General features: G+C 42.2%; 2 protein-coding genes across 4 annotated transcripts in view; both read left to right on the top strand.

Moving 5' to 3' along the window:
* The window catches only part of LOC134437178 (arrestin red cell-like), a 162,349-nt gene extending 141,259 nt beyond the window's left edge, over window positions 1-21,090 (top strand). For 2 of the 3 annotated variants that reach the window (XM_063186655.1, XM_063186653.1), the window contains exons 12-16: window positions 1,799-1,939; window positions 14,389-14,472; window positions 15,363-15,439; window positions 16,134-16,188; window positions 17,744-21,090. In XM_063186655.1, the coding sequence (XP_063042725.1) occupies window positions 1,799-1,939; window positions 14,389-14,472; window positions 15,363-15,439; window positions 16,134-16,188; window positions 17,744-17,840 (454 nt within the window). In that variant the 3' untranslated portion in view covers window positions 17,841-21,090. The remainder of the gene's footprint in view (window positions 1-1,798; window positions 1,940-14,388; window positions 14,473-15,362; window positions 15,440-16,133; window positions 16,189-17,743) is intronic. The other variant, XM_063186654.1, reaches the window with a different exon arrangement.
* A 3,014-nt stretch (window positions 21,091-24,104) lies between these two features.
* On the top strand, window positions 24,105-25,647 carry med11 (mediator complex subunit 11). The gene is made up of 3 exons (XM_063187471.1): window positions 24,105-24,540; window positions 24,659-24,789; window positions 25,426-25,647. The coding sequence occupies exons 1-3, from the start codon at window positions 24,471-24,473 to the stop codon at window positions 25,567-25,569; spliced, it is 345 nt and encodes a 114-aa protein (XP_063043541.1). The 5' UTR covers window positions 24,105-24,470; the 3' UTR covers window positions 25,570-25,647.
* Window positions 25,648-26,547: the final 900 nt, after the last annotated feature.

Raw genomic sequence — 26,547 nt, 5'->3', positions numbered from 1 at the left:
TGCGATTCTATCACGATGCATTGCGATTCATGTACTACTGTGATGCATTGCGATATTTACTTCAGTAAATGTGTAAAATACAGCTTATTTGTCAGTTGCTGTGTAGCTTTCTTAAGTCAGTTCACTCTATTTAAGCATTCTATCATCTGGGAGAGAGCTTACATCACAACAGAAATATTACCTATTCTCTACTGAACAAAATAACCCGTGGCAAATCGAATTTTATTGTTATCAAATAATCAATTGTCATGAATCCATGCAGTATATTGAGAAAATAAGTATCACGATACCTTGTCATGAATCGATGCATTGTATCGTGAGAGTAAGTATCGCGATGCATCGATATGACGATTATTTTGCACACCCCTACTCTTTCTTCTCTCCCTCTCCCTCTTCTCTCTCTCTCTCTCTCTCTCTCTCTCTCTCTCTCTCTCTCTCTCTCTCTCTCTCTCTCTTTCTCTTCTCTATTCGCTCTCTCTCTCTCATCCAAACAGTAGTGTCCTTCTCTGTCTCCTCTTCTCCTTTTGTTGTCAATCTTCTCTCTCTCTCTCTCTCTCTCTCTCTCTCTCTCTCTCTCTCTCTCTCTCTCTCTCTCTCTCTCTCTCTCTCTCTCTCTCGGTCTTTTCATTCCCTTCCACACAAACACACTCACTGGCACACTCCCATTGTAGCCTTGCACACCTTTTCTCCCTCAGCTGATCTCAGCATATACATACACTGCATACTGTATTCTCAGATGTGGGCTGATTTTTGCAGCACTGCTGCAGGTGCAGTCTGAACGGTGTGATTTATACCTTTACCTCTTTCCTCCTCCTCTCTCCTCCTCCTCACCTCTCTATCCCCCCATCATGTTCTCTCTCTCCTTTACTTCTCCTCCTCACTGTTCCCCTGTCCTCCTCTCTCCTTCTCCTCATCATCTCTCTATCCCCTCTTCGTGTTCTCCCTCTCCTCCTCTCTCCTCTCTTCTCCTCGTTCCCCTGTCCTTCTCTCTCCTTCTCCTCCTCTCTATCCCTCTATCCCCCCATCGTGTTCTCTCTCCCCTTTACCTCTCTCCTTCTCCTCTTCCTCCTCATCTCTCTATCCCCCCCATGGCATTCTCTCCCTCCTCCTCTCTCCTCTGTTCTCCTACTCATCATCTCTCTATCCCCCCATCGCTTTCTCTCTCTCCCCTCCTCCTCTCCTCCGCCTCGTTCCCCTGTCCTCCTCTCTCTCTCTCCTCCTCTCCTCCGCCTCATTCCCCTGTCCTCTTCTCCTCTCCTCCTCATCTCTCTATCCCCCCATCGCTTTCTCTCTCTCCCCTCCTCCGCCTCGTTCCCCTGTCCTCCTCTCTCTCTCTCCTCCTCTCCTCTCCTCCGCCTCTTTCCCCTGTCCTCCTCTCCTCTCCTCCTCATCTCTCTATCCCCCCATCGCTCTCTCTCTCTCTCCCCTCCTCCTCCGCCTCGTTCCCCTCTCCTCTTCTCCTCTCCTCCTCATCTCTCTATCCCCCCATCGCTCTCTCTCTCTCCCCTCCTCCTCTCCTTCGCCTCGTTCCCCTGTCCTCCTCTCTCTCCCCTCCTCCTCTCCTCTCCTCCTCATCTCTCTATCCCCCCATCGCTCTCTCTCTCTCTCTCTCTCCCCTCCTCCTCCGCCTCGTTCCCCTGTCCTCCTCTCTCTCTCTCCTCCTCTCCTCCGGCTCTTTCCCCTGTCCTCCTCTCCTCTCCTCCTCATCTCTCTATCCCCCCATCGTTGTCTCTCTCTCTCTCTCCCCTCCTCCTCTCCTCCGCCTTGCCTTGTTGCCCTGTGCTTCCCCCTACTCGAGTAGTGACCAGGTGTCTCCGAGCTCCACCTTCTGCAAGGTCTACACCCTGACTCCCACCCTGTGCACCAACCGGGAGAAGCGGGGGCTGGCGCTGGACGGCAAGCTGAAGCACGAGGACACCAACCTGGCCTCCAGCACCATGTGAGTAGCACACACCTCAAAAAGGCAAAGTAAGTTGGGGAAAAAAAAAAAAGTTTATTTGGTAGTATGCTGAAAAGTCATTGAAAAGAATTGAAGTCTTGTATGGGCATATATCGAGAACTAGAAGAAGAAACAAGAAGAGAGAAAAAAAAAGGATGATGACGACGATGATGATGACGATGATGATGATGAAACATCATATTGAAATGAACTGTAAGGCTTGTGAACAATCCTAAACAAAGTAACAAAAAAAAAGAAGTCAAAGTAGCCCATGATTAGGGCTGGGCAATATGACGATATATATCGTTATCGTGATTAAGCCTGTCACGATATACGATAAGTCAATAAATCGGACGATAACTTTTTACAAGAACGATCACTTTTCTGGCCCCGATAAGTAACGATAAGTTATTTGCGTGATGTTTTGTTTTCCCTCTCTCCCTTTCTCTACCGTAGCCGTAAGACTACTGATGGCGCGTTATAGGCCAACGCAGCGCAATGACGCTTAAATGTTGGTGTAATTTTAAGTTTCAGTGCAGTTCTGGTTGGAAAAAAGTGCATTGATCTGGCTACTTGCGTCTTTGAAATAGAACGCTGGTGTTCCCGCGCGTCGCTTATAAGCCTCGACAAAGAGTCAGCGCTAGAGACTAGGAGCGCAATATTCTTCCAGTCTCAGTCAGCGCATCTGCAACGTTCCTCAGAGAGGGGAATGAACAGCTCCAACACGGAGGCAAATGTTCATTTTGAAACATGCGCAGCAACCCAATATCCACGACGAAGACGTGTTTGTGCAAACATGAAATAGTGGTACCGTCGCGACAAACTTGCTCTGAGGCTGTTATTTTAAACCTCGCCGAGTTTCCACTATTATTTCAATGCGCCTCCTACCCAGACGTTCGTTGTCTGTTCTTTTTGTGATTTTCGCTATATTTCTTGTTTATTTAGACCTAACAATATGAGTAGGCAGTCCGCAAGCAAATCATGAAGATAAGATTTGTGGATTTAAATCTGTCACACCAGGAGAATGTGAACGGTTGAGCGCGCTACAGGGGAAACATAGGCATGGCGACTCATAACTCATAAGAATCAATGTATGGGCGTTCATAAAGGACTTTAAAGTGCGCAGAATTGCAACTTGTTCCAGTCAAGGGTATCGGAGAGAGAGAGAGAGAGAGAGAGAGAGAGAGAGAGAGAGAGAGAGAGAGAGAGAGAGCTGCCTGCACCTGGAACTTGTGCATCTGTTCATGCTCTTTTGCTTTTCGCTGATGTTGAAATGCCTTTAACAGGGCTGATTTGGGTTTTGACTGACAATTAGCTAGTAACAACGTGCATTTGTTTGAAATAAGCTGTCTAAGTAATAATTTGTGAATTAACAATACCCCACCAGTAGGTTATTTTACATCACACCATGGATAGGCCTATAAGCCATTCAGTGTGCTTGAGAAAGATAAATAACAGAAAATGTTAAAGAAAGACTATATAACTTACCCTAATAATAAATACAAAAAAGCCTATTTAGAGCCTATTGTGCTCTATGAGGATGTATTTAAAAACATATATATATCCCCCGCCGTGATGCTTTAAAAATGTGAAGAGGTGTAGTCACATTTTAATTGCATTTTTACGTCATTATATTGTTTGACAGATTTCTTCTTGGAGCAGGCGTCAATCTTAATTATTTAAACCTCTGAGGGTGCTGGCCCAAATGTTAAATTTAATGTTTCAAGAAGGAGGCCGCACCTTGCATAGCAGTGTTTTTTATTGCACATTATATTGTTTGAAAATGGCGAGAGAGACAATATTATCGATTATCACAATAATTTCTTGTTATCGTTATCGTCTGGCAAAAATTGTTATCGTGACAGGCCTAATCGTGATATAAAAAGTATATATTGTGATAGTATTTTTTTTTAATCAATTTTATACAATTGAATATCATTTAATTACATTTCATGTTGTCACAATACACACTATAAGTTCATGTAACTGTAAAAATAGGAACAAAAATATCCATTTTAAAGAAAGGTTGTTTTGCGACATGAAAAAATAAAGAGCAAATAAAGAGAATAACTGAAAAAGTATGTAATTGTGCTATATCGTGATATATATCGTTATCGTGATATAAAGTAATCCATATCGTGATATAGGTTTCTTTCCATATCGCCCAGCCCTACCCATGATATTTTCAGATATGGCTAAACTCAACTTCAGTGGTGACTGTGGTTAAAGTCTTGCCAAAGATTCCAAAGGCACACTGCTTCTTCTTTTTTTATTTTACTTTTGACACCTTTGGTGAGTAGGGGTGGGAATTCACGACACTATACCAACAACGTGGCACGATACAATGTTGTCTTTTGTCTATGCCATTGTTTTCCCATTTCATCTTCTTGGTACTGACGTTGAACAGCTCTATGCAGCACTATGCATTCGTTTTTTTAATTAAAGAATGAGCTCGCTGCAGACATTTTTTTACTGCTGGACTTCTTTTTTACAGCATACAACAGATTCTAATGAATGTCTCTGCAAAAGACTTTTACTATAACATATTATACTAGAATGTTCCCATTTCCCATGTGAGTCTACAAACCAGCTGGTATTGGTTATGGACAAATTAATTGGATGGACAGATAGACAGACTGACAGACAGACTTACACTGTCAGACAGGGTCATTGTGATCAGGGGCGCTGACAGCTTTCGCTGGGCCCAGGACGAAGTCATCTGAAAGGGCCCCCTATCCCCCCATTTGTAATACCAGGCCAGCCGCCAAACCACCTCTGTGTGGCCAAGGAGTGAGTGAGTGAGTGAGTGAGTGAGCGAGTGAGTGAGTGAGTGAGTGAGTGAGTGAGTGAGTGAGTGAGTGAGTGAGTATGCGTCGCAGGTGAGTCAGTTAGAAACCCATTTCCACTAGGAGCAGCATGGCGTATTCAAGGAAATGCCTTTCAATAGAGCTAATATATGCCCCATGTCTGTGATCATGCTGCATGAGCCCCATAGAAATCTCCAACTCCATTAGCGTTGCCAGATTGGGCTGTTTCCCGCCCAATTGGGCTGCTTAGGATGACCGTGTGCGGGTAAAAATGGCATTTAGCACGAAAAAAACCTGCCCAATTTTAGCCATAGAAAGCAATAGAATTGGGCGGGATTTAGTGCTTCCGGGTGGGTTTTGAGCATTTTTTGGGTTGGAAATCATTGGCCTCATCTGGCAACCCTGAACTCCATCTACCTTCCATTGTAAGGCTACTGGGTGCTTCGGAAGTGCCTTTCTATTCTTGCGGGGCCGCACAAGGCCCTTCTCTCCCCCACTTTCCTCCCTGCTTCACTCTCAGACTGTGAAGTAGCACGGGCCGCCACCTGCCGAGTGACTGCCTGGAGGTCCAAAAGACTCTCCTCCCATCCCTCGTCCCTCGTCTCTCGTCCCGATTCTCTCGCAGATTAGCGCTCATGAGGCGTACGTGAGATGTAAAGAAGGTTCGTTTAGAGTGGATTTGCGGCTAAGGCCTTCCAGCTTTTGAGAGCCCTTTTTTTTGTTCAGCCCACGGAGAGAAGAGTAAAGAAAAAAAGAGTGTAGGCAAACGAGTCAGTTAATCTCATAGCCACTGTAACCGAGAATGGATTCTCTCTCTCTCTCTCTCTCTCTCTCTCTCTCTCTCTCTCTCTCTCTCTCTCTCTCTCTCTCTCTCAGATTCACTGTTTCTTTTTTCCGTGCTGTTCCAAAGCATGCAGTATGAGTCTATGAATCTCTCCTCCATCTGGCTCTGGGTGTGAGGGAATGGGGAGGTGTGCAGAGCAGCACAGGGGGGGCCTGCGTTTACACACCTACGCCGAGCACTCACCTGCTGCTCGACAATTCACACACGCACATGTATGAACAACGGACATACAAACACACAAGCTTGCATAGGTTTACACAATGTGTATGGGTGTGTGTGTGTGTGCTCGTGTGCACGCATGTGTTTGTGTGATTTGTGTTCATTTGTGTTCCACAAATGCATGCAGTCATACACACATGTTCACATATATTCACACATGAACGTATTCACACAATTACAGACTGACTGACTTTGTGCGCAAACACATGCAGTCACTCACACATGTTCATCTTCACATGCATGTACTCACGTGATTGCATTGACTGACTGACACACAAAGGCAAGGCAAGGCAAGGCAAGTTTATTTATATAGCGCATTTCATACACAGGTGCAACTCAATGTGCTTCACAAAGTTAACAAATGTAAATGAAAGGAAACAGGGAAGAAAGAAGGAAATGAATTAGAGTCAAAAAGCATTTAAAAACATTAAGATAAAACATAAGGTAAAAATAATAATAAAATAAAATAAAACAAAACAAATTAAATAAAAAATAAAAATAATAAGAATAAGTAATTTAAGCTAGGGGAAAGCATCTGAGAACAGCTTTGTCTTGAGTCTAGATTTAAAGCTATCAATAGTGGGTGCATTTTTTATGTCATCTGGAAGCTGGTTCCAAAGCTTTGAAGCATAGAAGCTAAAGGCTGCCTCTCCACACTTTGTTTTGACTTTTGGAATCACCAGCAAATTCTTCTCTGTTGACCTTAGTGACCTAGTTGGTGCATACAGCTGAAACATATCCAGTAGATATGTGGGTCCCATTCCATTTAGTGATTTAAACACAAGTAGCATAGCCTTAAAATCAATTCTGTAGCTTACTGGGAGCCAATGCAGCGATCTTAAAATTGGAGTAATGTGGTCGAACTTCCTTGTCTTTGTAAGAACCCTTGCAGCTGCGTTTTGTACAAGTTGAAGCTGTTTAATGGTTTTATTGGGGAGGCCAGTAAAAAGACTGTTACAGTAATCAACTTTACTAGAAATAAAGGCATGTATTAGCTTCTCCAGATCATGTTTAGACATCAGGCCCCTAAATTTAGAGACGTTTTTTATGTGATAAAATGCAGACTTAGTAATAGCTTTCATGTGACTGTTGAAGTTTAGGTCACTGTCAATGAGGACCCCAAGATTTTTAACTGTTTCCCTTGCTTTCAGTCCCTTCGTTTCAAGGATAGTAGCAATCTTTTGTCTCTCCTCTCTTTTCCCAAATATAATTACTTCAGTTTTATCTGTGTTCAGCTGGAGGAAATTGTGAGACATCCATTTGTTAATTTGGTCCATGCAATGATAGAGTGATTCAAGGGGGGTATAGTCATTTGGGGACATAGATAAGTAGAGCTGGGTATCATCCGCATAGCTATGGTAATTTATGGAGTTATTCTCGATAATGTGTCCCAGTGGCAACATATACAGATTGAACAGTAGTGGTCCCAGAATGGAGCCCTGGGGGACCCCACAATTCAGAGACATCGGTGATGAGGTATGTCTTCCAATGGCGACAAAAAAACTTCTTTGTTGTAGGTACGATTTTAACCAGTTGATCACTATGCCTGTAAAGCCAACCCAGTGTTCCAGTCTATGTAGTAGTATAGAATGATTAACTGTGTCGAAAGCAGCACTCAAATCAAGAAGTACCAAGACGGATGATTTGCCAGCATCAGAATTCAATCTTATGTCATTCATAACTTTGATAAGAGCTGTTTCAGTGCTGTGGTAGGCACGGAAACCAGATTGAAACTTATCAAAATAGCTATTAGACATTAAAAAGGCAGTTAATTGGTTAAAAACAATTTTCTCTATTATTTTACCCATAAATGGTAGATTGGATATGGGCCTATAGTTGTTTAGTACCAGTGCATCCAGGTTGTTCTTTTTCAGTAAGGGTTTCACAACTGCTTCTTTCAGACAGCCTGGGAATATGCCTGTTTGTAGTGAGGTGTTGATGATCTGAAGTACATCTGGTGATATTAGGTGTAAGATGGATTTGAAGAAGGCTGTTGGTAGAATATCTAAGTCAGATGTAGAGGAGCTAAGACTTTGTACCGTTCTATTAAGAATGTCCACATCAACTAAATTAAAATTTCTCATGAGGTTAGGGTTTAACTTCACCGTAACAAGTTGGTCCGAATCTTGGGTCGGTTGCACATGTGTGAGTATGTTTGTACGTATTTTTTCAATCTTACCTTTGAAAAAGGATGCAAACTCATTGCATTTGCTGACTGAGAGGAACTCAGAGGGCATTTGATTTGGGGGCCTTGCTAGCTTTTCCACAGTGCCAAACAGGACGCGTGCATTATTAATATTTCTGTTAATTATGTCAGAGAAAAAAGATTGTCTAGCTTTAGAAATTTCTTGGTTGTATTTCGAGAGTGTGTGTTTATAGATTTGGTAGTGGACTTCAAGTTTGGATTTACGCCACTGTCTTTCAGCCCTCCTGCATTCTTGCTTTAGCAATATAACTGTGGGATTCTTTCTCCAAGGTGCTTTTTCACGTCCCACTGTTTTGATTTTTTCGGGGGCAATAACATCCATAATACGGGTCATCCTTGAATTAAAATTAACCATGAGATCATCTGCACTCTCTGAGGTTTGACTTTGGATCTCTGAAAGTGCTTGCTGAAAGAGTGAGGCTGTCTCACAGTTGATTATACGTTTTTTGACTGTAACAGATTCCCTTTGAACATGAGGGTACATAGAAACATCAGAAAAAATGCAGTAATGGTCAGAAAAGCCATAGTCTTTGACACTAGCACAAGCATTAAGGCCTTTTGTTATTATTAGGTCTAAAGTGTGACCTTGGTTGTGTGTTGGTCCTGTTACATGCTGCGTGTCAATAAGACTTAAAAATTCCTTAGCATAGACATTCTCTAAGTCGTCCACGTGAAAATTAAAATCGCCTGCTATAAACAAGCTATCATAGTCCACACAAACATTCGACAACAGCTCACCAAATTCCTCTAAGAAGAGTGGTGCAGAAAGTCTTGGAGGTCTGTAAATAGTCAATAACAGTATGTCAGAAGAACATTTTAGAACTGCAGCTAAGTATTCAAAAGATGAAAATTCACCTAGTGATGTCTTTTGACATTGAAACAGTGCCTTGAAAATAATTGCTATCCCCCCTCCCTGTTTATTCTGCCTTTCTGTACTAATGAAATTAAAGTGTGACGGAGTTGCTTCTATAAGTGTGATAGTGTGCACAAACACGCACACACACACACACAAACACATACACACACACACACACACACACACACACACACACACACACACACACACACACACACACACACACACACACACACACACACACTCACACTCACACTCACACTCACACTCACACACACACACACACACACACACACACACACAGTCATTCACACATGCTTGCATGTACTCACTCACACAATCGCACTGACTGAGACACACACACATGTAGCACAGGTAGGGTGCACGTTGTCTATCTGCACCCCGTAGTAGGGATGCACGATGTCAAAAATTTCGACCGATGCCGATATCCGATATTGATATTGCGGTTTTGGCCGATAACCGATATTAACCGATACCGATGTTTTTCTTTTTTTTCTTTTAAAGAGATGACAATGATGCAAACAAACAGAATGTTTGAATGTCCTCTTATTTCCAAAAACACGTTTTAACTCCCTGTGATAAAATAAGATGAAAAATAGAGACAAACTAGAAGACAAACAATGAAAGTCACCGTCAAGTCCAATCTTTTAGAATCGTAACATATTAAAAAACAACATTGGCGTTACAGTTTTTCTCGATTGGTTTGGCTAATTTCTTGAAACTGAGATGACATTCCTATAACCATTGGGTCATTTGGCCAAACATTCTTACACTTCTGCACAACAGTTCAGATAACTAGCAAAATGTCATATACCTCCCAAAACACCTCATTCTTGCATCAGCACTAAACCTTCTCCCATATAAATAGTCAGTACCATCAAAATGGCATAGATTCTTCTCAATGAAATGAATTTCCCCATGGCGGGATTATTAAAGGCATACTTACTTACTTACTTACTTACAATTGCTTTGGCTCATTTGCATTCATTTAGTCCTTCTGTCAAAATAAACTGGATGGTTCAGCATAACTACATGGATCCTCATCACTCGCTCATATCACCCCAAAAACAGTTTACCCATGTGTCAAAACTACATTTCTTCCTCACATATATCATCAGTACCCCCAAAACACATTGTCCCTTTGCCATTGTGCAAGCACTGCCAGTCAAAATGGTTGGTGTTTTATCTACATTCAGCTAATAGATGTTGACTATGTACAAAAATGAAAAAGTGAGTGAAACCATTGAAGTTTGACAACTCAAACAATTTACCAAGGACATTTATTAGTAACTTTCTTAACTGTAAATTCACATACAGAAAGTAATGCCCATATATCACAGGTTTCTCATGGGTTTGGCTCATTTCTCAAAACAGAGATAATATTCTCAAAATAACATGGACAAATGCCAAAGCAACTAGCAATTGTTCAAAACAGAATGTCGTTTGAAAAAATGTCAAGAAAATAGCCAAATAACAGAGGAAACTGTAGTATACACGGTTGTAAAATTATTTTCTACTAACTAGTAAAGTTACAATACCATCTGACCTGTTCAACACTGTCATGACTTTACTATGTAATTAAATTCTTAAAATATGATGTCCTTGACTGTTTTGGGAATTGTGTAGACCATTTTGCATATGATGACTTACACAATGAAATAATGCTGACGTGTTTTGGAGAGGGCAACCATTAGACTGAGAATTGTCTAATTCGTTTAGATAAGCAAGGTCAATTTATTTGGAAAATGTGCTAAATGTATGCTGAATGTGTCAAGTGAAGGGTATTTGTACATAGCCATCTGCAGAGATGTACTAAACATTTGAGACATGTACAAAGCATTTGATATCTGATGAAAGCAATGAAAAATGCCATTCTGTTTTGGGAAATTGCAAGTTGGTTTGGGGATTTGTCCGTGTTGTTTTGAGAATGTCATCTCAGTTTCCAGAAATTAGCCAAACCAATCGAGAAAAACTGTAAGATCAGCCCAGTTTTACCCATCGGACCGATGTCAGATGTGTTGAGAAATGTCAAATATCGACCGATACCGATACATCTGGCCGATACATTGTGCATCCCTACCCCGTAGTTACCAACTACCCTGAGTAAAGGGGTCAGATGTCCCAGGCCCCCGGAGAGAGAGGGTGTGTGTGTGTGTGTAGAATTGGGTTTTCTTTACAAAGCTGTCAGCGGCCCTGCACATGTGCATGCATTCACACTCAATCACACACACACCTACAAGTCATGTGTGAATGACTGCGTGTGTGCGTGTGTGTTTGAATGACTGCGTGTGTGTGTGTGTGTGTGCATTCACACTCAATCACACACACACCTACAAGTCATGTGTGAATGACTGTGTGTGTGTGTGTGTGTGTGTGTATGTGTGTGTGTGTGTGTGTGTGTGTGTGTGTGTGTGTGTGTGTGTGTGTGTGTGTGTGTGTGTGTGTGTGTGTGTGTGTGTGTGTGTGTGTGTGTGTGTGTGTGTGTGTGTGTGCGTGTGCATTCACACTCAATCACACACACCTACAAGTCATGTGTGAATGACTGTGTGTGTGTGTGTGTGTGTGTGTGTGTGTGTGTGTGTGTGTGTGTGTGTGTGTGTGTGTGTGTGTGTGTGTGTGTGTGTGTGTGTGTGTGTGTGTGTGTGTGCATTCACACTCAATCACACACACACCTACAAGTCATGTGTGAATGACTGCGTGTGTGCGTTTGTGTGTGTGGATGACTGTGTGTGTGTGTGTGTGTGTGTGTGTGTGTGTGTGTGTGTGTGTGTGTGTGTGTGTGTGTGTGTGTGTGTGTGTGTGTGTGTGTGTGTGTGTGTGTGTGTGTGTGTGTGTGTGCGCATTCACACTCAATCACACACACCTACAAGTCATGCCCCCGTAGACAATTCCAGGAAGAGCGTGTGTATTGAGGCCAGGCATGCCGCGCCGCGCTACAAGTCTCTCGCTACCAAAGATAGCAAAAAGGTTCACCGTTGTCATTTTTTTTACTGCTGGCCTTTTTTTTTACTGCATACAACAGATTCTAATGAATGTTTCTGTATTTTACCGATAAAATGTTATACTAGCTTTCTGTTCCTGTGTGAGTCTACAAACCAACTGGTATTGGTTATGGACAAATTCATTGGGCGGGCAGACAGACAGACCGACCGACAGACAGACCGACCGACAGACAGACCGACAGACAGACAGACAGACAGACAGACAGACAGACAGACAGACAGACAGACAGACAGACAGACAGACAGACAGACAGACAGACAGACAGACAGATAGTCATTGTGATACCAGGCCAGCCGCCAAACCACCTCTGTGTGGCCAAGGAATGAATAAATGAGAGCGAGTGAGTATGCAGGGCAGGTGAGTCAGTTTCTCGCTACCAAAGATAGCAAAAAGGTTCACCGTCGGTCGGGTGCTCAGACAGACGGCGCAGAAGAGAAATGCCTTCATCTCCTGAGCTTTACTCAGAGATTCTGCCAACGCAACTTTTCTCTCAGACAGTAACGTTTTTTTCCCCCCCCTTGCACAGATGACTGAGTAGGTGGATTATACTGCCACAACAGGCAAAGAGAACGAAAGCACCAAATTTGTTCAAAAACCGTTCAGAAGCCCCAGACAGCTCAGAGCAGCACAGCGGCTCGGCGCTCAAAGGCAATAAAATAAAAAATAAAAAAACCCTAAACAAACAAGTGTAGTGCAGGTTGTTCGAAGATGGAAAAACCTGTTGTCTGAGAGCTGAACTCTTAATCTTTTGACTGCCTCGCGTTGGCGAATACTTGTCTGAAGACTATGCATATTTCTCTCTTAGTGGCTTTTCTTTTTACATTTTTTTTAGGCTTTTCAAGCTTTTATTAGTTTTTACAAGACAGGATGCGAGTTGCGAGAGAGAGGTGAGGAAGGGCTGGCAAAGGAACCGGGCTGGAATCGAACCCGGGGTCAGCCGTGGAGCAGACGAGTGCCCTACCGCTAGCACCACGGTAGCAGAGATTCTTTATATAGAGATATGCCAACATAATAGGTTTTTATGGGCACCTAATGCGACCAGGTTCCGGTCTGCCTAAAGGGCCGTGTCATAATGCTCCTACAATGAATAGAACAGTCCTTAGGTCTGCCTAGGTCTGCCTAATGGGGGCCATAATAGAACCAGGAAACAATGGGCCAATGGAACCTCTCTCTCTCTACTCTCTCTGACGGTAGGGCATCTTATGCCTCTTTTCCACTGCCGGTTTTCTGGTAGGCCTTCAGCTGCACATGGCGCGATTCTGCCGCCATTTTTTTGCTTTTTCACATGACACAGCTCAATCGTAAAGCAAAAAGTGGCGTCCGTGTCGAGCTGTAGGCCTACCAGAAAATCGGCACTGGAAAAGAGGCATTAGCGTCTTTTCATATTAAGCTCACCCAGGCAGGTGTAGCCGGGGCGAAAATGGTGTCTCTCGTCCTGCGTAGCCTGCATAAACCTCTTTATTTTTAGGACGCTGAAATGATGTCAAAGGGAGCAGAGAGTCCAGCCTCCAGCTCAGGCACCAGCCACTTACGCAGTGTAAATTTTCCTCCCTACCTGTCGGAGTCATATCAGAGATAGCTCTGTCCTGCAAAGGCAAACTCAGGGTTCCCACTGGTGCTTGAATTCCTTGAAAATGCTTGAATTTTTTTTGAAGTGTTTTCAAGGTTGTGAAAATGCTTGAATTTGTGGTGAAGTCCTTGAAAATGCTTGAAATTTGTGTCAAGTCAAACTCAGTAAGCCAAATAATAGAAATAAATGGTTCAGGTACATAAAAAAAATCTGAGGGAGTGAGATGTCAGGTGGGATTTGCCATTTGACACCCTAAAATTGATTAGAATGCAGGAAATTTTATCTTAAAAACACAACATTTTCTGGGGGAGGACCCCCACACCCCCTTCCTGCGACCTATTAAAGGTGTTGGAAAACTGAAAATTTGGTGCTTGAAGGTGCTTGAAAAGTGCTTGCATTTTTTCATGAAAAATGTGTGGGAACCCTGCAAGCTGCAGCAATTAGGCCAGCATGAAACGGAGAGAAGGACCTTCAAAGTATTGGGTATAGGGTTGGATATTGCCGTTACTGCAAAAAATACATTTTTATATATATATTTTTATATACATTTGTGTTGTTCTTTTATGGTGTTTGGAATTCCTCCTGTTTAATGCCAGCTTATCAACAATTGTTTTGCAACTGTGCCATTGTTATCTTTGCTGCTGATGAATTAAGTTATAATTTTAGTCCATATTTTAATTCTACTCTAGTTTTATTGCAGCTCAAAGTATTGTTGGAGTGTTCTAGGATACTTCAATTTTGAATAAAACCATAGGGCAAGATACAACACACTCAAAAACATTACATTAACACTAACCTTGTGTGTGTGTACGCGTGTGCGTGTGCGTGTGTGTGTGTGTGTGTGCGTGTGCGTGTGCGTGTGCGTGTGCGTGTGTGTGTGTGTGTGTGTGTGTGTGCGTGCGTGCGTGCATGTGCGTGTGCAGAGTGAAAGATGTGTCCAATAAGGAGGTCCTGGGGATCTTGGTGTCCTACAGAGTCAAGGTCAAGCTGGTGGTGTCTCGTGGAGGGTAAGGACTTCATAATAAACACACACACACACACACACACACACACACACACACACACACACACACACACACACACACACACACACACACACACACACACACACACACACACACACACACACACACCTGTCCCTGCTCACTAAGCTGTTTGGCCGAACTTCACTGCTTTTGGCGTCTAGACAATTGACATGACTAACTACAGTTAGTAAATACAGCTCTACACTGCTTTGTAGTCATGAGACAAACACAAGACAAGGTTACGTATATTATATGTACATTTACAGTATTTGCATGTATATACACGTACAAAGGAAGACAAAAAGGTCCGTTTTCTAGGCCTTTCGTTTGAACTGTGTATTGCTTGTATTGTTGCTTCTGCTCACAAAAAAAAGTTAGAACCACTAAAAAGTGACAAAAATGAGGTGCACACAAGGCTCCTGTCAAAAAGTATACATACTGAAGCCGGAAAAACATTTGGCTACTTTGTGTGTGTTTGGGTATAAAGGTGTGTACGTACACACACACACACACACACACACACACACACACACACACACACACACACACACACACACACACACACACACACACACACACACACACACTGTGTATCACTTGTATTGGTTCTTCTGCTCACAAAAAAGTTAGAACCACTAAAAAGTGGCAAAAGTGAGGTGCTCCTGTCAAAAAGTATACATACTGAAGCCGGAAAAAACATTTGGCTACTTTGTGTGTGTTTGGGTACAAGGGTGTGTACGTGCACGCACGCATGCACACACACACACACACACACAGACACACACACACACACACACACACACACACACACACACACACACACACACACACGTGCGCACAGATAATGATGTGTGCTCTCTCTCTCTGGACAGTGACGTGGCTGTTGAACTGCCGTTTGTGCTGATGCACCCCAAGCCTACAGACCTGCCCAACTCAAGGCCCCAGTCTAGTAAGTTACCACACACACACACACACACACAGAGACACACGCACACACACACACACACACATGTAGACTCACACACACACACGCATGCAGACTCACACACACATTCAGTCTCACACACACACGCACACACACACACACACACACACATGCAGACTCACACACACACACACACACACACACACACACACTGCAGACTCACACACACACACACACACACACACACACACACACACACACACACACACACACACACACACACACACACACAGCCACACACACGCATGCAGACACACACACACACTGCAAGTAACTGTGAGAGGCCTTGGGTAAGAGCGTCAGCTTAAGTTAAAGTAGGCCTATTTAAAGAGGGAGAGAGCCTGAGTTTGTTGCCGCTTGTTAACAGCATTATAGCTTTATTGATTGATTGATTGATTGCCTTTGTTTATTGACATTGTACAGAGCATTAATAAAGGTATACCAATAGATAAATCAATATATATGTATTGAAAACCTTGTACAACACGTCAAAAGGATAACACAAAAACGCTTAGGGAGCTTGTTTCCATTGTGGTCCTTATAGCACCTGTAGTGTGAACCAACAGGTGTAGGGTGGATAAGGTGTTATGTTTTCCTACTGGCTTGTTTTTTAATCTCCTCGTCATCACTCTGTTCCTGCTTTTCTTTCTCTGAACAGCTGTGCCTGAAACAGATGCTCCTGTGGATACCAACCTGATTGAGTTTGAGACAAAGTAAGCAGATTGCTCTCTCTCTCTCTCTCTCTCTCTCTCTCTCTCTCTCTCTCTCTCTCTCTCTCTCTCTCTCTCTCTCTCTCTCTCTCTCTCTCTCTCTCTCTCTCTCTCTCCATATCTCCCTCAATCAATTAATTGTTTTTCTGACAAACCATTTCTTTTTTTTAACAATCTGTGTGTTCATTAATTAATAGTATATTTGGTAGAACGGTAGTCTTCTTGAAACTTGTTAGGCTGTTATTTGAACTGAATCCAGCGGTCGACACAGGCTTGTGGTGATTGCGTAAATGAAGATGGAACAAGCGCTTAATCTTGTTTACAAAAAACTCTCGCTGAAGTTGAAGTATTATCAGAGTGACTACTGAAACAGCTTTTAAGTGTCACTATGCTGCCCTACAATGGCCAAATGCTGTAACTACACCAGCATCAAACCTCAGAAATTGCATTTTTCTGGAAGTGCACTGAAAAGTTAAGTGGTTCCATCTCATTTCCTCATCTCCCATCCTCCCCTTGTGCTTGTGGCCTCGCCATGCGAGGCGAGATGTGACCGACGATAGAAGCTTTTATTCAATACCTCGCAAAAACACAATTTATTCACACACACATTCAAGGTCATTTTCTCATTTTCAGCCGAGATCGGTGAATAGGTAAAAGTTCCCAAAAAGTTGTTGTGCCTAGGTGGGCAGCGGAGAGACGTAGCATCTTACTGCAGATGGGGTCGCCGGCGTTTTAGATGGCAACTGTGTATGACAATGTGCTACATAAATGCTACTGCTGTTGCTATTCTGTCCTACAAAGCAAAAATGCAGTATAACGACATTGTTGGTGCAAATCAAAAAAAGTTATTATGATTTTAATGACTTATGTATCAAAATATACAGTTAAAGTAAATGACTGAGCTGCAAATGTGGTAATGTATACAGTAAAGTAAGAAAACAACCTCATACCAGTACCTTAAAGGGACACTGTGCAGGAAATGGTCAAAAAAGGTACTGCAACTATGCTGCTCATTGAAACTGGGCTGCCTATTGCCAAATTTGATCTTTACATGAAAGTTTACTAAGTAATAAACAAATATTTCCTAGTGTGGTGGTCCAAGTAGAGTCATTTTTGCAGCTAAAAATGGCTATTTTTGGAAATTCAAAATGGCGGACCATGGAGAAGATCCCCCTTTTCATGTATGAAAAATGCAATTTTTCCAGTCATAATGAATACTTAGAATTTGAAGGTGGTGGTAAGTATTCATGAAAAAGGTAACATTAGTGAATGGGCAGCATGAATTCTGGAAATAAACAACTAAAAATCTCACACAGTGTCCCTTTAAACTACTCACGCTAGACAACAGGATAATTTGAAAGTCATTTTACTCAGTTTGGAGCTCTGCACAGCTACTGTGCTATTTGCTTTGTAAGGGTGTGTTGCTTTCTCGAATGGAGGAGTGACATTGACTTACACTCAGTCACTCATGACTCCTTTCAGACATAGCTTACGATTACATACTTCTTAACCTACTTCTCTCCGCTCTCTCTCTCTCTCTTTCTCTCTCCCTCTGCAGTAATTTTTCTCAGGACGACGACTTTGTGTTTGAAGACTTTGCTCGGCTGCGACTGAAAGGCATGAATGACAAGGATGAAGACGACCACTTTTGCTAACGTCCCTCCTCCCACCTGAGCCACCCCTCCATCCATCCCTCCATCCCTGCTGCCCAGCCAAGCCCAGCCCAGCATCAAACCCCTCCCCCCCCACTCTCTGGCCCCTCCCCTCTCCCAGCAGCTTCCCCCTACCTATGGTTCTAACCCAGAGCCGTGGCTATCAAAGGGGGGCGGGGACGGGGGCGGGGCGAAGGAACAAACTTCCTCCCATAGCAATCTGGTAGTGAGTGGAGGGGGTCTGCGCTGCGGGCGAAAAACAAGACATGGAATGCTTCTCTTTCATCTGTTCTTCTCTCTATCTCTTCTTCCCCCTTAGTCTCTTTTGCCCTCCCCCCTTCTTCTTTTCCCAGTATGATTTCCCTTTAGAGCGGCTTCTATCCATTAACAGTGCTGTCGTGTAGCGTTTTGCTTGTCTTCTTTCGCTGTTCTCCTCCAGTTAAACCAGATGGTGCAGAGAAGTGTAATCTTGAGAGCGATGTTTTCGGCTGGACTGGTTGGCTTGCCATGCGAGGGTTCATTGATTCAGGGTTTGTTGTGACATACATGTCTATTTTTTTTATTATTCATTCCCCGCCCCTTGTTTTCCTCCCTGGATCATTACGTGTACGTATATATTATAAGAGAAACGCGCCATGTTATTATCAATGACAAGGACAAAAGTACTATCCAAGTTCGATGTACTTTAGTCCTGTTCATGTTTCGCAGCAGGGGAAAGGAAGAACATTTCTGTTCTTGTGATTCGTCTCCCTTCTGTCTTTCTTTACGATGTCTTTCTCTTGAAGGTGTAAAAAAAAGAAAGCACCTGTCCGATATGTTACCTTCAAAGGCCCAATGTGTAAGTTTAATAGTTTAGTAGGTAATTGGCCATTCCACAGTCTTTTTTTTGTTCATGAGTATTGGTCTGGTCTGGTGTTGCAGCCAAAGATGTTCATGATGTTTGTGAGTGGTCATATCAAAAGGGTGGATCCACTACATGGACAACATCCACCTATTTGTGTATTTTTTTTAAAAAGTGAAAATTTCCAAGCCAAAATGAAACCTTAGAGATTGTTGGTGGTAGTAAAATATTCACGAAAAATAAGAACGAGATGACCAAAATGGCATATTGGACCTTAATTACATAAGACACTGGCATTACAGTCATGCGACTTCATGTGACATATGTGGGATATGTGAGATGAATCCAGACACATATCTTTGTAAGGGGGGGTGGGGTGGGGGGGACACAGATGGGGCTTATGACGATTTCTGTGCACAGAGGCAGTGCACTTATAACACACCGAAAAAAAAGTGTGGCCTTTTTTATGGATAGAAAATATTAGATGGTTATAAGTATATAGGACCACAAAGAGATATTTTGTATCTTCTTCTGTTTTTGTTTTGTTTTTTTGTTTGTTTGTTTTTCTTTCAAGAAAGAACATATATTTGTTATGTACAAGTGTAGGAATATGTGTATATGTTGTCCCAAGTCTCTGGTCCAATGCCACCCAGAGTCAGACACATGTTGGACAGTGAGATGCCTAATTATTCAACACACACACAAACACACACACACACACACACACACACACACACACACACACACACACACACACACACACACACACACACACACACACACACACACACACACACACACACACTCATTTGCTTGTTATTTGGTGATCCAAACAAGGCTTTTATGTAAATTGGAACTTCATTTGCCAAAATTGTTTTCCCCCTTTAACAAAAGACATGAATGTGTAAGACTTTCCAACATGCCAGACTATGGAAACCTATGGAAATGCACTGTACTGCATAGTATTTGCGCTCATGCAGCTAGTGTAAATGGATACAACATAAAACCATGTGGTAACGGTGTATTCATACTTCACGTGATGTGTGGCCCATAGTGAAAAGCGTCATTTATGAATAAAGCCCTTGGCTGTACGAACCTGCAACATGGATAGCAAGGATTCCAGACAGTGGAGGCACAAAAGCTGTAAACTATAGACAATGAATCCTATATAGTTTGCAAAGCACTAGAAAAAAAAAACAATCCCAATTGCAATTGACACCCTTTGTGCCATTTTTATGAAATATTTTACAATTTTTAAAAATGTTTTATTACGTAAACGCCCTCAGGCTTTGGTTCTCAAGTAACCTAGCACCTTGACAAAGATCAGCGGCCAAAACTCACGAATTTTGTCTTTCACAATTTGGCTGGCTCCCTAAATGCACCGTGAAAACATTTTTTTTTATATCAGATGTTGACTTATTCCAAAATTGCTTATAGGATTTGTTTTTTGAGATATGTATATTGAACTGTTACAAAAGAAATACGTTACTTTTCATCTTTGACCACAGTTGTCACGTGTAGAAAGTCAAGATCCTCATAACAAGAGGATAAGGTGCATTTTTTGCAGTTCCCTCTGTCGAATTTGTCGATTTTTAAATCTTACGTGTGCGAAATGCCAGTGCTGGCATTAAGAATTGTGATTACTTTTGAAATGCCATAATCTCTCCCTCGTGACAACTGTGTTCCCTTAAAGTTACTGTTCTGGGTCATATAAACAACTTTCGGGTAGAAGCAAAAGACTTTGTTTCCAATGTCAATTAGCAGAATGGAAAATTCCCATTTTGACACGTTCAATTGACTTTGAATATGAGCAAAATGCTGGAATTAAGTTTCTGATACACATTGTCTGAACGCATCACGCTTATCTTAAGGAAAAAAAGTCATTTTGTCTTTGTAATTCACTTTATTTTGAGGATTTCTTAATTGTATGTGTGCAGAGAGAGAAGGGGAGGCTATCTGAAAAGTGCTGCCCCCTAGTGTCTATGACCAGTAGCTAGTTGTGTGTGTCTGTGCCTCAGCTCTACTGAAGAAAAGAAGCAAAAGCTTTTCTTCAATGCTGTACTATTTACCTCCCAGAAACCAGCAGAAATACAGAATTATTTCACCTGCTCTTAAAATAAAGAATGTGTGTGGGACGGGGGAGGGGACATAAAACGAGAAACTACTCCTGAAATTACTACTTATTATTTGCTGTCAACATTATATATATATATATATATATATATTCCAGAGATATTACAAAAAAGATATGTTGCCATTATTTTTCTTTGATTGTTTTGTGTTTGATTTATTAAGATTCTATTTTATTTTTATTAAAGTGGAAAAAGAATAAAAACTAACCTTAAATTCTCTGCTGTACTCTTCACACGCTGTACATATTATCATGGTTATTAAATATTGGATATGAGTTACCGTCTGACTTTTGTCAGTCTGTTGAGGTCTTGCAAAGCCCAGTAACTGAAGTGCTTAGTAAAGTAACCATTCTAGGTATACGGCCATACATACAGTATATTTGATCTATTCACTGTTTTTGAAGCATACAGTATTTGGAGGCAGTGCGCCGTGATTGTGTACTCTTCCCTGCCAAAGCCCCATAAAGATGCACTAGTGCTGAGCTATCAATTAGACCTTTCTTATTGTAACCTGTGCATCCTATGCCTGACTGGAGTCTGTGACTGGAAGGTGGAGAGTTGGAGCCCCAAGTGGCGGACTGTGTAGGATGACTTTGGTTCCACTGGTGCCGTGACCCTGATGGGAGTGAGGTTTACTGGGTGAGGTAACGGATGCTAACTAGCAGAGTTTGGCAGTAGAACACTAGTAAACTTCCTCTCATACTGCACACTATATTGGCAAAAGTATTAGCTAACCTGGGGGTCGTTTCTCGACAGTGCCTTTGCTAACGACTTTAGCCATTTTGTTCGTTCTTAAGACCAACGTTGTAACCAAGGTCTTGAGTTGGTCTTAAGTTGTTCTTAAGTTGTTCTTAAGTTGGTCTTGCGTCTAAAGACCAACTGAAGACCAACTTAAGACCAACTCAAGAGCAACTTACGACCAACTCAAGACCGACTTAAGACGGTTAGCAACGACAAGAATCGAGAAACGGAGTCCTGATTCACACATGAAGTACGTTTGTATTTGACCTCACCAATGCGCTTTTGGAAGAATGGGCTGCTGTTAAGGATTTGGAGGCAGGGCCGGAGCTATAGGGAGGGCGAGCAGGGCATTTGCCCCTAGGCCCTGGGCACCCTTGCATTGGTGGTGGGGGCCCACTTGTGATCTTGTTAGGTCATATAGGGGGCCCGATAACAGTTTTGCCCTGGGGCCCTGTGTACAATTGTTCCGCCACTGTTTGGAGGCCCTGAGTATAATTGATGAGGAGGCCCCCCTTATAATGAAATAATAATAATAATAATAATAATAATAATAATAATACGTTTTTTAGTCAATCTCAATTTAGGAAGCCCCAAATTTGGGAGCAAAGTGGTTGAGGCCTTAAATGCCCTGCTTACTCTGCTAATGCCTAGCGGCTGCCCTGCCCTGGGTGGGGAGAAAGGTCAACATGTCATGTAAATACACTTCTCAATCTTGTGGACAACCTTCCAAGAGGAGCTGAGGCTGTAATAGCAGCAAAAGGTGAACTGACATTATACTGAACCAGAGATGGTATCTAACAACCAACCATCTCTGACAGTGTGGCCAGAATGGGCGGTTACCCGTCTAATTGGGCTGCTTGGAATGGCATTTAACTTTTTTTTTTCTGCAGTTTTATGCCCATAGAAATCAATGCAATTTGTTGAAATTGAAATAGGATGGAATTTAGCGCCTCTTGAGCACCTTTTGGGCGGGATTTGGTCAGACACATCTGGCAACACTGATCTCTAACTGAACCCTATGGGTTAGGAATGGGATGATACTTAAGTTCATGTATGAGTCAAGGCAGGTTAGCGAATACTTTTGGTAATATAGTATAGATGCAGTAGCACCAAGTTATAGGCTTAAACCTTTAGCTCCGTCGTGGTATCGTACACTGTGGCTCCCATGCCAAACTGGAGTATTGATTGGTTCGCGAGTTCAGGAAAATCCAGTAAACTTCATTGTAGTACAGGTGGCATTGCAGCGCACGATTAGTTATAGGCCTACTGTAGGCTAACTCACATTGTTTCACTCCACCCCCTCCACAAGAGCATAATAAAAATGACTTTATAAAAAGTAATATAGAGAAGTGTCACTTATAAACAGTGTTTGCCAGGTCATTGATCATGGTTATAAATAGGCCTAAACCTGCACAGTCAAACCCCTCAAGGTTTTGATTCAAGATTACAGAGGTTTCCCCAGCATTTAGCACACAGACATCGGAATGAACAGTGTTTATCAACATGACATAGACTGCACTTGCATGTTGTCCAGCTTATCACAATGAAAGCCTCAATTCCTTCGCTTTTCAGTTGGTCAAGTCTGATTCATTGAAACTGTCTGCACGTTAAAATATGGAGGGTACATTATTTACATCATATTTAGAGTAATTCTCCTTAGATCCTGAGAAACATTGTCCTAAAACCAATTAATTTGTTTTCTGCAGTTTTCCAAATGTAAAAATCGTTTTTTAACATAATTCCAACTACCAAAGTCTATAAGAAATGAACAGAATAGAGATTCAAGATTCAAGATTCAAGATTAGTTTATTACGTCTTATTATAGGTTTGAAGCCTATAAAGAGTAAAAATTGTTGTGTTTTTCTTGTGTCCTCAAAAAGATTTAAAAAATAAAAATAAAAAAGAGAGGGGGGGGGGTGGTGGTAGAAAAAAGTGCAAAGAAAGTGCCTTGTTGTCTTCAGCATGAATTCAGTAATCTTATTGCTTGGTGGAAGAAACTACTTTGGAGTCTGGTAGTATGAGATTTCAGGCTTCTGTACCGTTTCCCAGATGGTAACATAGTAAACAGTCCATGGTTGGGGTGACTAGGATCAGCCAAGATTTTCTTTGCCTTCCTGATGCTCCTTCCCTCAAATAGCTCCAGTATGGAGGGTAAGTCACAGCCGCATATATTCTGAGCTGTACGCACAACCCTCTGTAGAGCTCTCCTGTTGGCTTGAGAGCAGTTCCCATACCATGCAGTAATGGTCCCCGTCAGAATGAACAGAATACAAGCTATTCAGGCAAAAATAGTACATGGGCTTAGCTTTGCATTGGTGGAAAGAAATCAAGGTAGGCCTATCACTGTAGCAATGTCGTTTTGGACTGGTAAAATTATGTCCAAAAAAAAAAACTTTGTTCTGTAGTGCATTTTAGAAAATGTGAAATAAGAAAAAAACGTTCTTCTCTTCATTGTGTGTTCCTGTGATTTTTAAGAAGCAAAAACATTGTATGACTAAATGCCATAAATTGAGTAATAGGGCAGCCTACAAGTAATTCTTCCATGAAACGCGCTTTTCGTTTCTGTCCCTGATTCAACATGTTTGTCCTTTTCGGCTGGCCGTACCGGATACCGGAAGTCTCTGTAAACATCTCCTGCGGCCGTCTGTGGTGAATGGAACAATCAAAACAGCGTTTTTAAGCGATGTTTTGCCCATGTTTACGGAAAAATATCTTGTTTGATTCTTACCCAGCGGCTTCTGTGTACTTTATTACCCGTTTATGCAAGTGAATACCAGCTTGTCTTCCTTTCGAAGTTTAAATTTGTGAGATAACGTGGATCGCTTCCTTGACGAAAGAACAGCCCAATATCAGATGCTGTCAAAACCTTTACTGACAAAACAAGGAGACATAATTATTAAATAACTTGTATCTATTACAATGGCGAACGAGCGTCTTCGTGCTTTAGAGGATGTGGAAAAAGAGATTGCGATCATCCTTCACTGTGCAGGTATGTTCTGTGCATGAAACTTGCTCCAACTTCTCCACGTTGTTTTCCTAACAAATGATGAGCTGTATGGATGTTCGTCCTCTAATATTGTTCCTTTTCAACGACAAAAAAAATCCAGGTACAATTGTTATGGAGTTGTCCAAGGACAAGCATAATGCCAGTCTCATCGACCGCCAACTCTCTCAATTCATTGCATCAGTAAACAGAGTGGAGAACGAATTGAGTTCCCAAATTCGCTACCTCACACAGGTAAACACAAGCCGTCACAAGTTCATTTCAACCTTCCTGTTCCGACGTTGCGAACAAGGGGCATTTTTGACATTGTTGCAGCAGGTGGGCATTGCATAATTCTGCGAAAGAAATGCCTGCACCCATGTTCATAGCCTACTTGGCTTACAACACTTAATAACCTTCAAAGGGCAGCGCAATCCAAAATGCTGCAGCAAGAATTCTGACTAAAACAAAGAAGAGACCACATCACTCCAGTGCATAGGTCATTGCACTGGCTACCAGTGATATTTAGAATTGAGTTTCAATTTCCTCTGATAGTTTTTAAGTCCCTAAATGACTTAGGCCCTAAATATCTTGTAAATATGCTTGATCAATATCATCCTAGTTATCATCCTAGCAATATCAACCAGTGGAGGAGATTCTGAAGACGAATATACTCATTAGGATTCCTCCAAATTAGAATTGCCCCCACAGTATCTTGTTTTAAAAGTAAATTAAAAACAGTTTTTATTCTCATCTGCCTTTGGTGATAGTTAATTACACACTATCTATAACACTACAGTTTTTCTTTTCTTCTCTTAAGCACATTGAATGACATTTGTGTATGATAATGTGCTATTTAATTAATTTGAATGTGTTCATCTCTTTTCTCAGGTCGCCACCGGTCAACCGCACGAGGGTTCGACTTACTCTGCCAGAAAAGACTGCCAAATGGCGCTCAACAGAGCAGAGTACACACGCATGAAGTTGGGGGAACTGGCCCGCACGTGTGAGATTATGCTGGACCCGCAGACCTGAGCTGTTCTTTCGATCATCGTTTTATGTGCTTTTGGTTGTTTTGTGATTTTTTTAGACGAAATAAATAGATCAAAATCGCTTTCTGTGTCTGTCCTTTTACTACCTTAAAAAGGAAAGCTGCTACGTCTAATAGTTTTCTGGCACACCTTTTGCTTCCAATTGGTAGCAAATATTCAGATATGCAGGCAGTCATGGGTAAGTGGTTCGAGCAGTCATGGGTAAGCGGTTAGGCTGCCAGACTTGTAACCCAAAGGTTGACTGTTTGACTCCCGACCCACCAGGTTGGTGAGGGGAGTAATTAACCAGTGCTCTTCCCCCATCCTCCTCCATGACTGAGTTACCCTGAGCATGGTACCGTTCCGCTGCACTGCTCCATTGGGGTCTGCCCCCTTGCACGGGTGAGACATAAATGCAATTTCGTTGTGTGCAGTGTACACTGTGCTGTCACAATGACAATGGGAGTTGGAGTTTTCCAGGTGGGCTTTCTTTCACTTTCACATATTTGCCAACATGGCTTATTGTTAAGTTCATGTTCACTTCATTAAATACCCCCTTCCCTTCTGTGTCCATTATGCTCATTCCAGTTCCAGTGTTGAGAAGTACAATTTTCATGATCCAACAAGTAGATCCAATGTATGGTACACTCTTGAATGCATGCCCCTAGCATGGGTGGGGAACTTATGGCCGTCGGGGCAGTTTAGTGAGGCCGTCTTATGCCCCCCAAGACAATTGTAATATGTTAGTTTCACATGAAATATGTCGTTTTGTAAAGCAATCTTAGAGATAACATTCACAATACAAACACATTTTAGTAAAGATAGGGTCTGTTGTAAAAGGTTGCTACCTTCAGTATAGGCCTTAAGTGCAGGGGGAAATCCTGGTTTGTTTTCATAGTACCGTACGGCCCTTCAATGTGGCCCCTCGAATGAAAAAGGTTCCTCATCCCTGCACTTGAGGCACATCCGTTTTGATGGCAGA

This window comes from Engraulis encrasicolus, chromosome 21, assembly GCF_034702125.1.
Source record: "Engraulis encrasicolus isolate BLACKSEA-1 chromosome 21, IST_EnEncr_1.0, whole genome shotgun sequence".
In the NCBI taxonomy this organism is placed as follows: Eukaryota; Metazoa; Chordata; class Actinopteri; order Clupeiformes; family Engraulidae; genus Engraulis; species Engraulis encrasicolus.
This window is presented reverse-complemented; position numbering and strand designations above follow the sequence as displayed.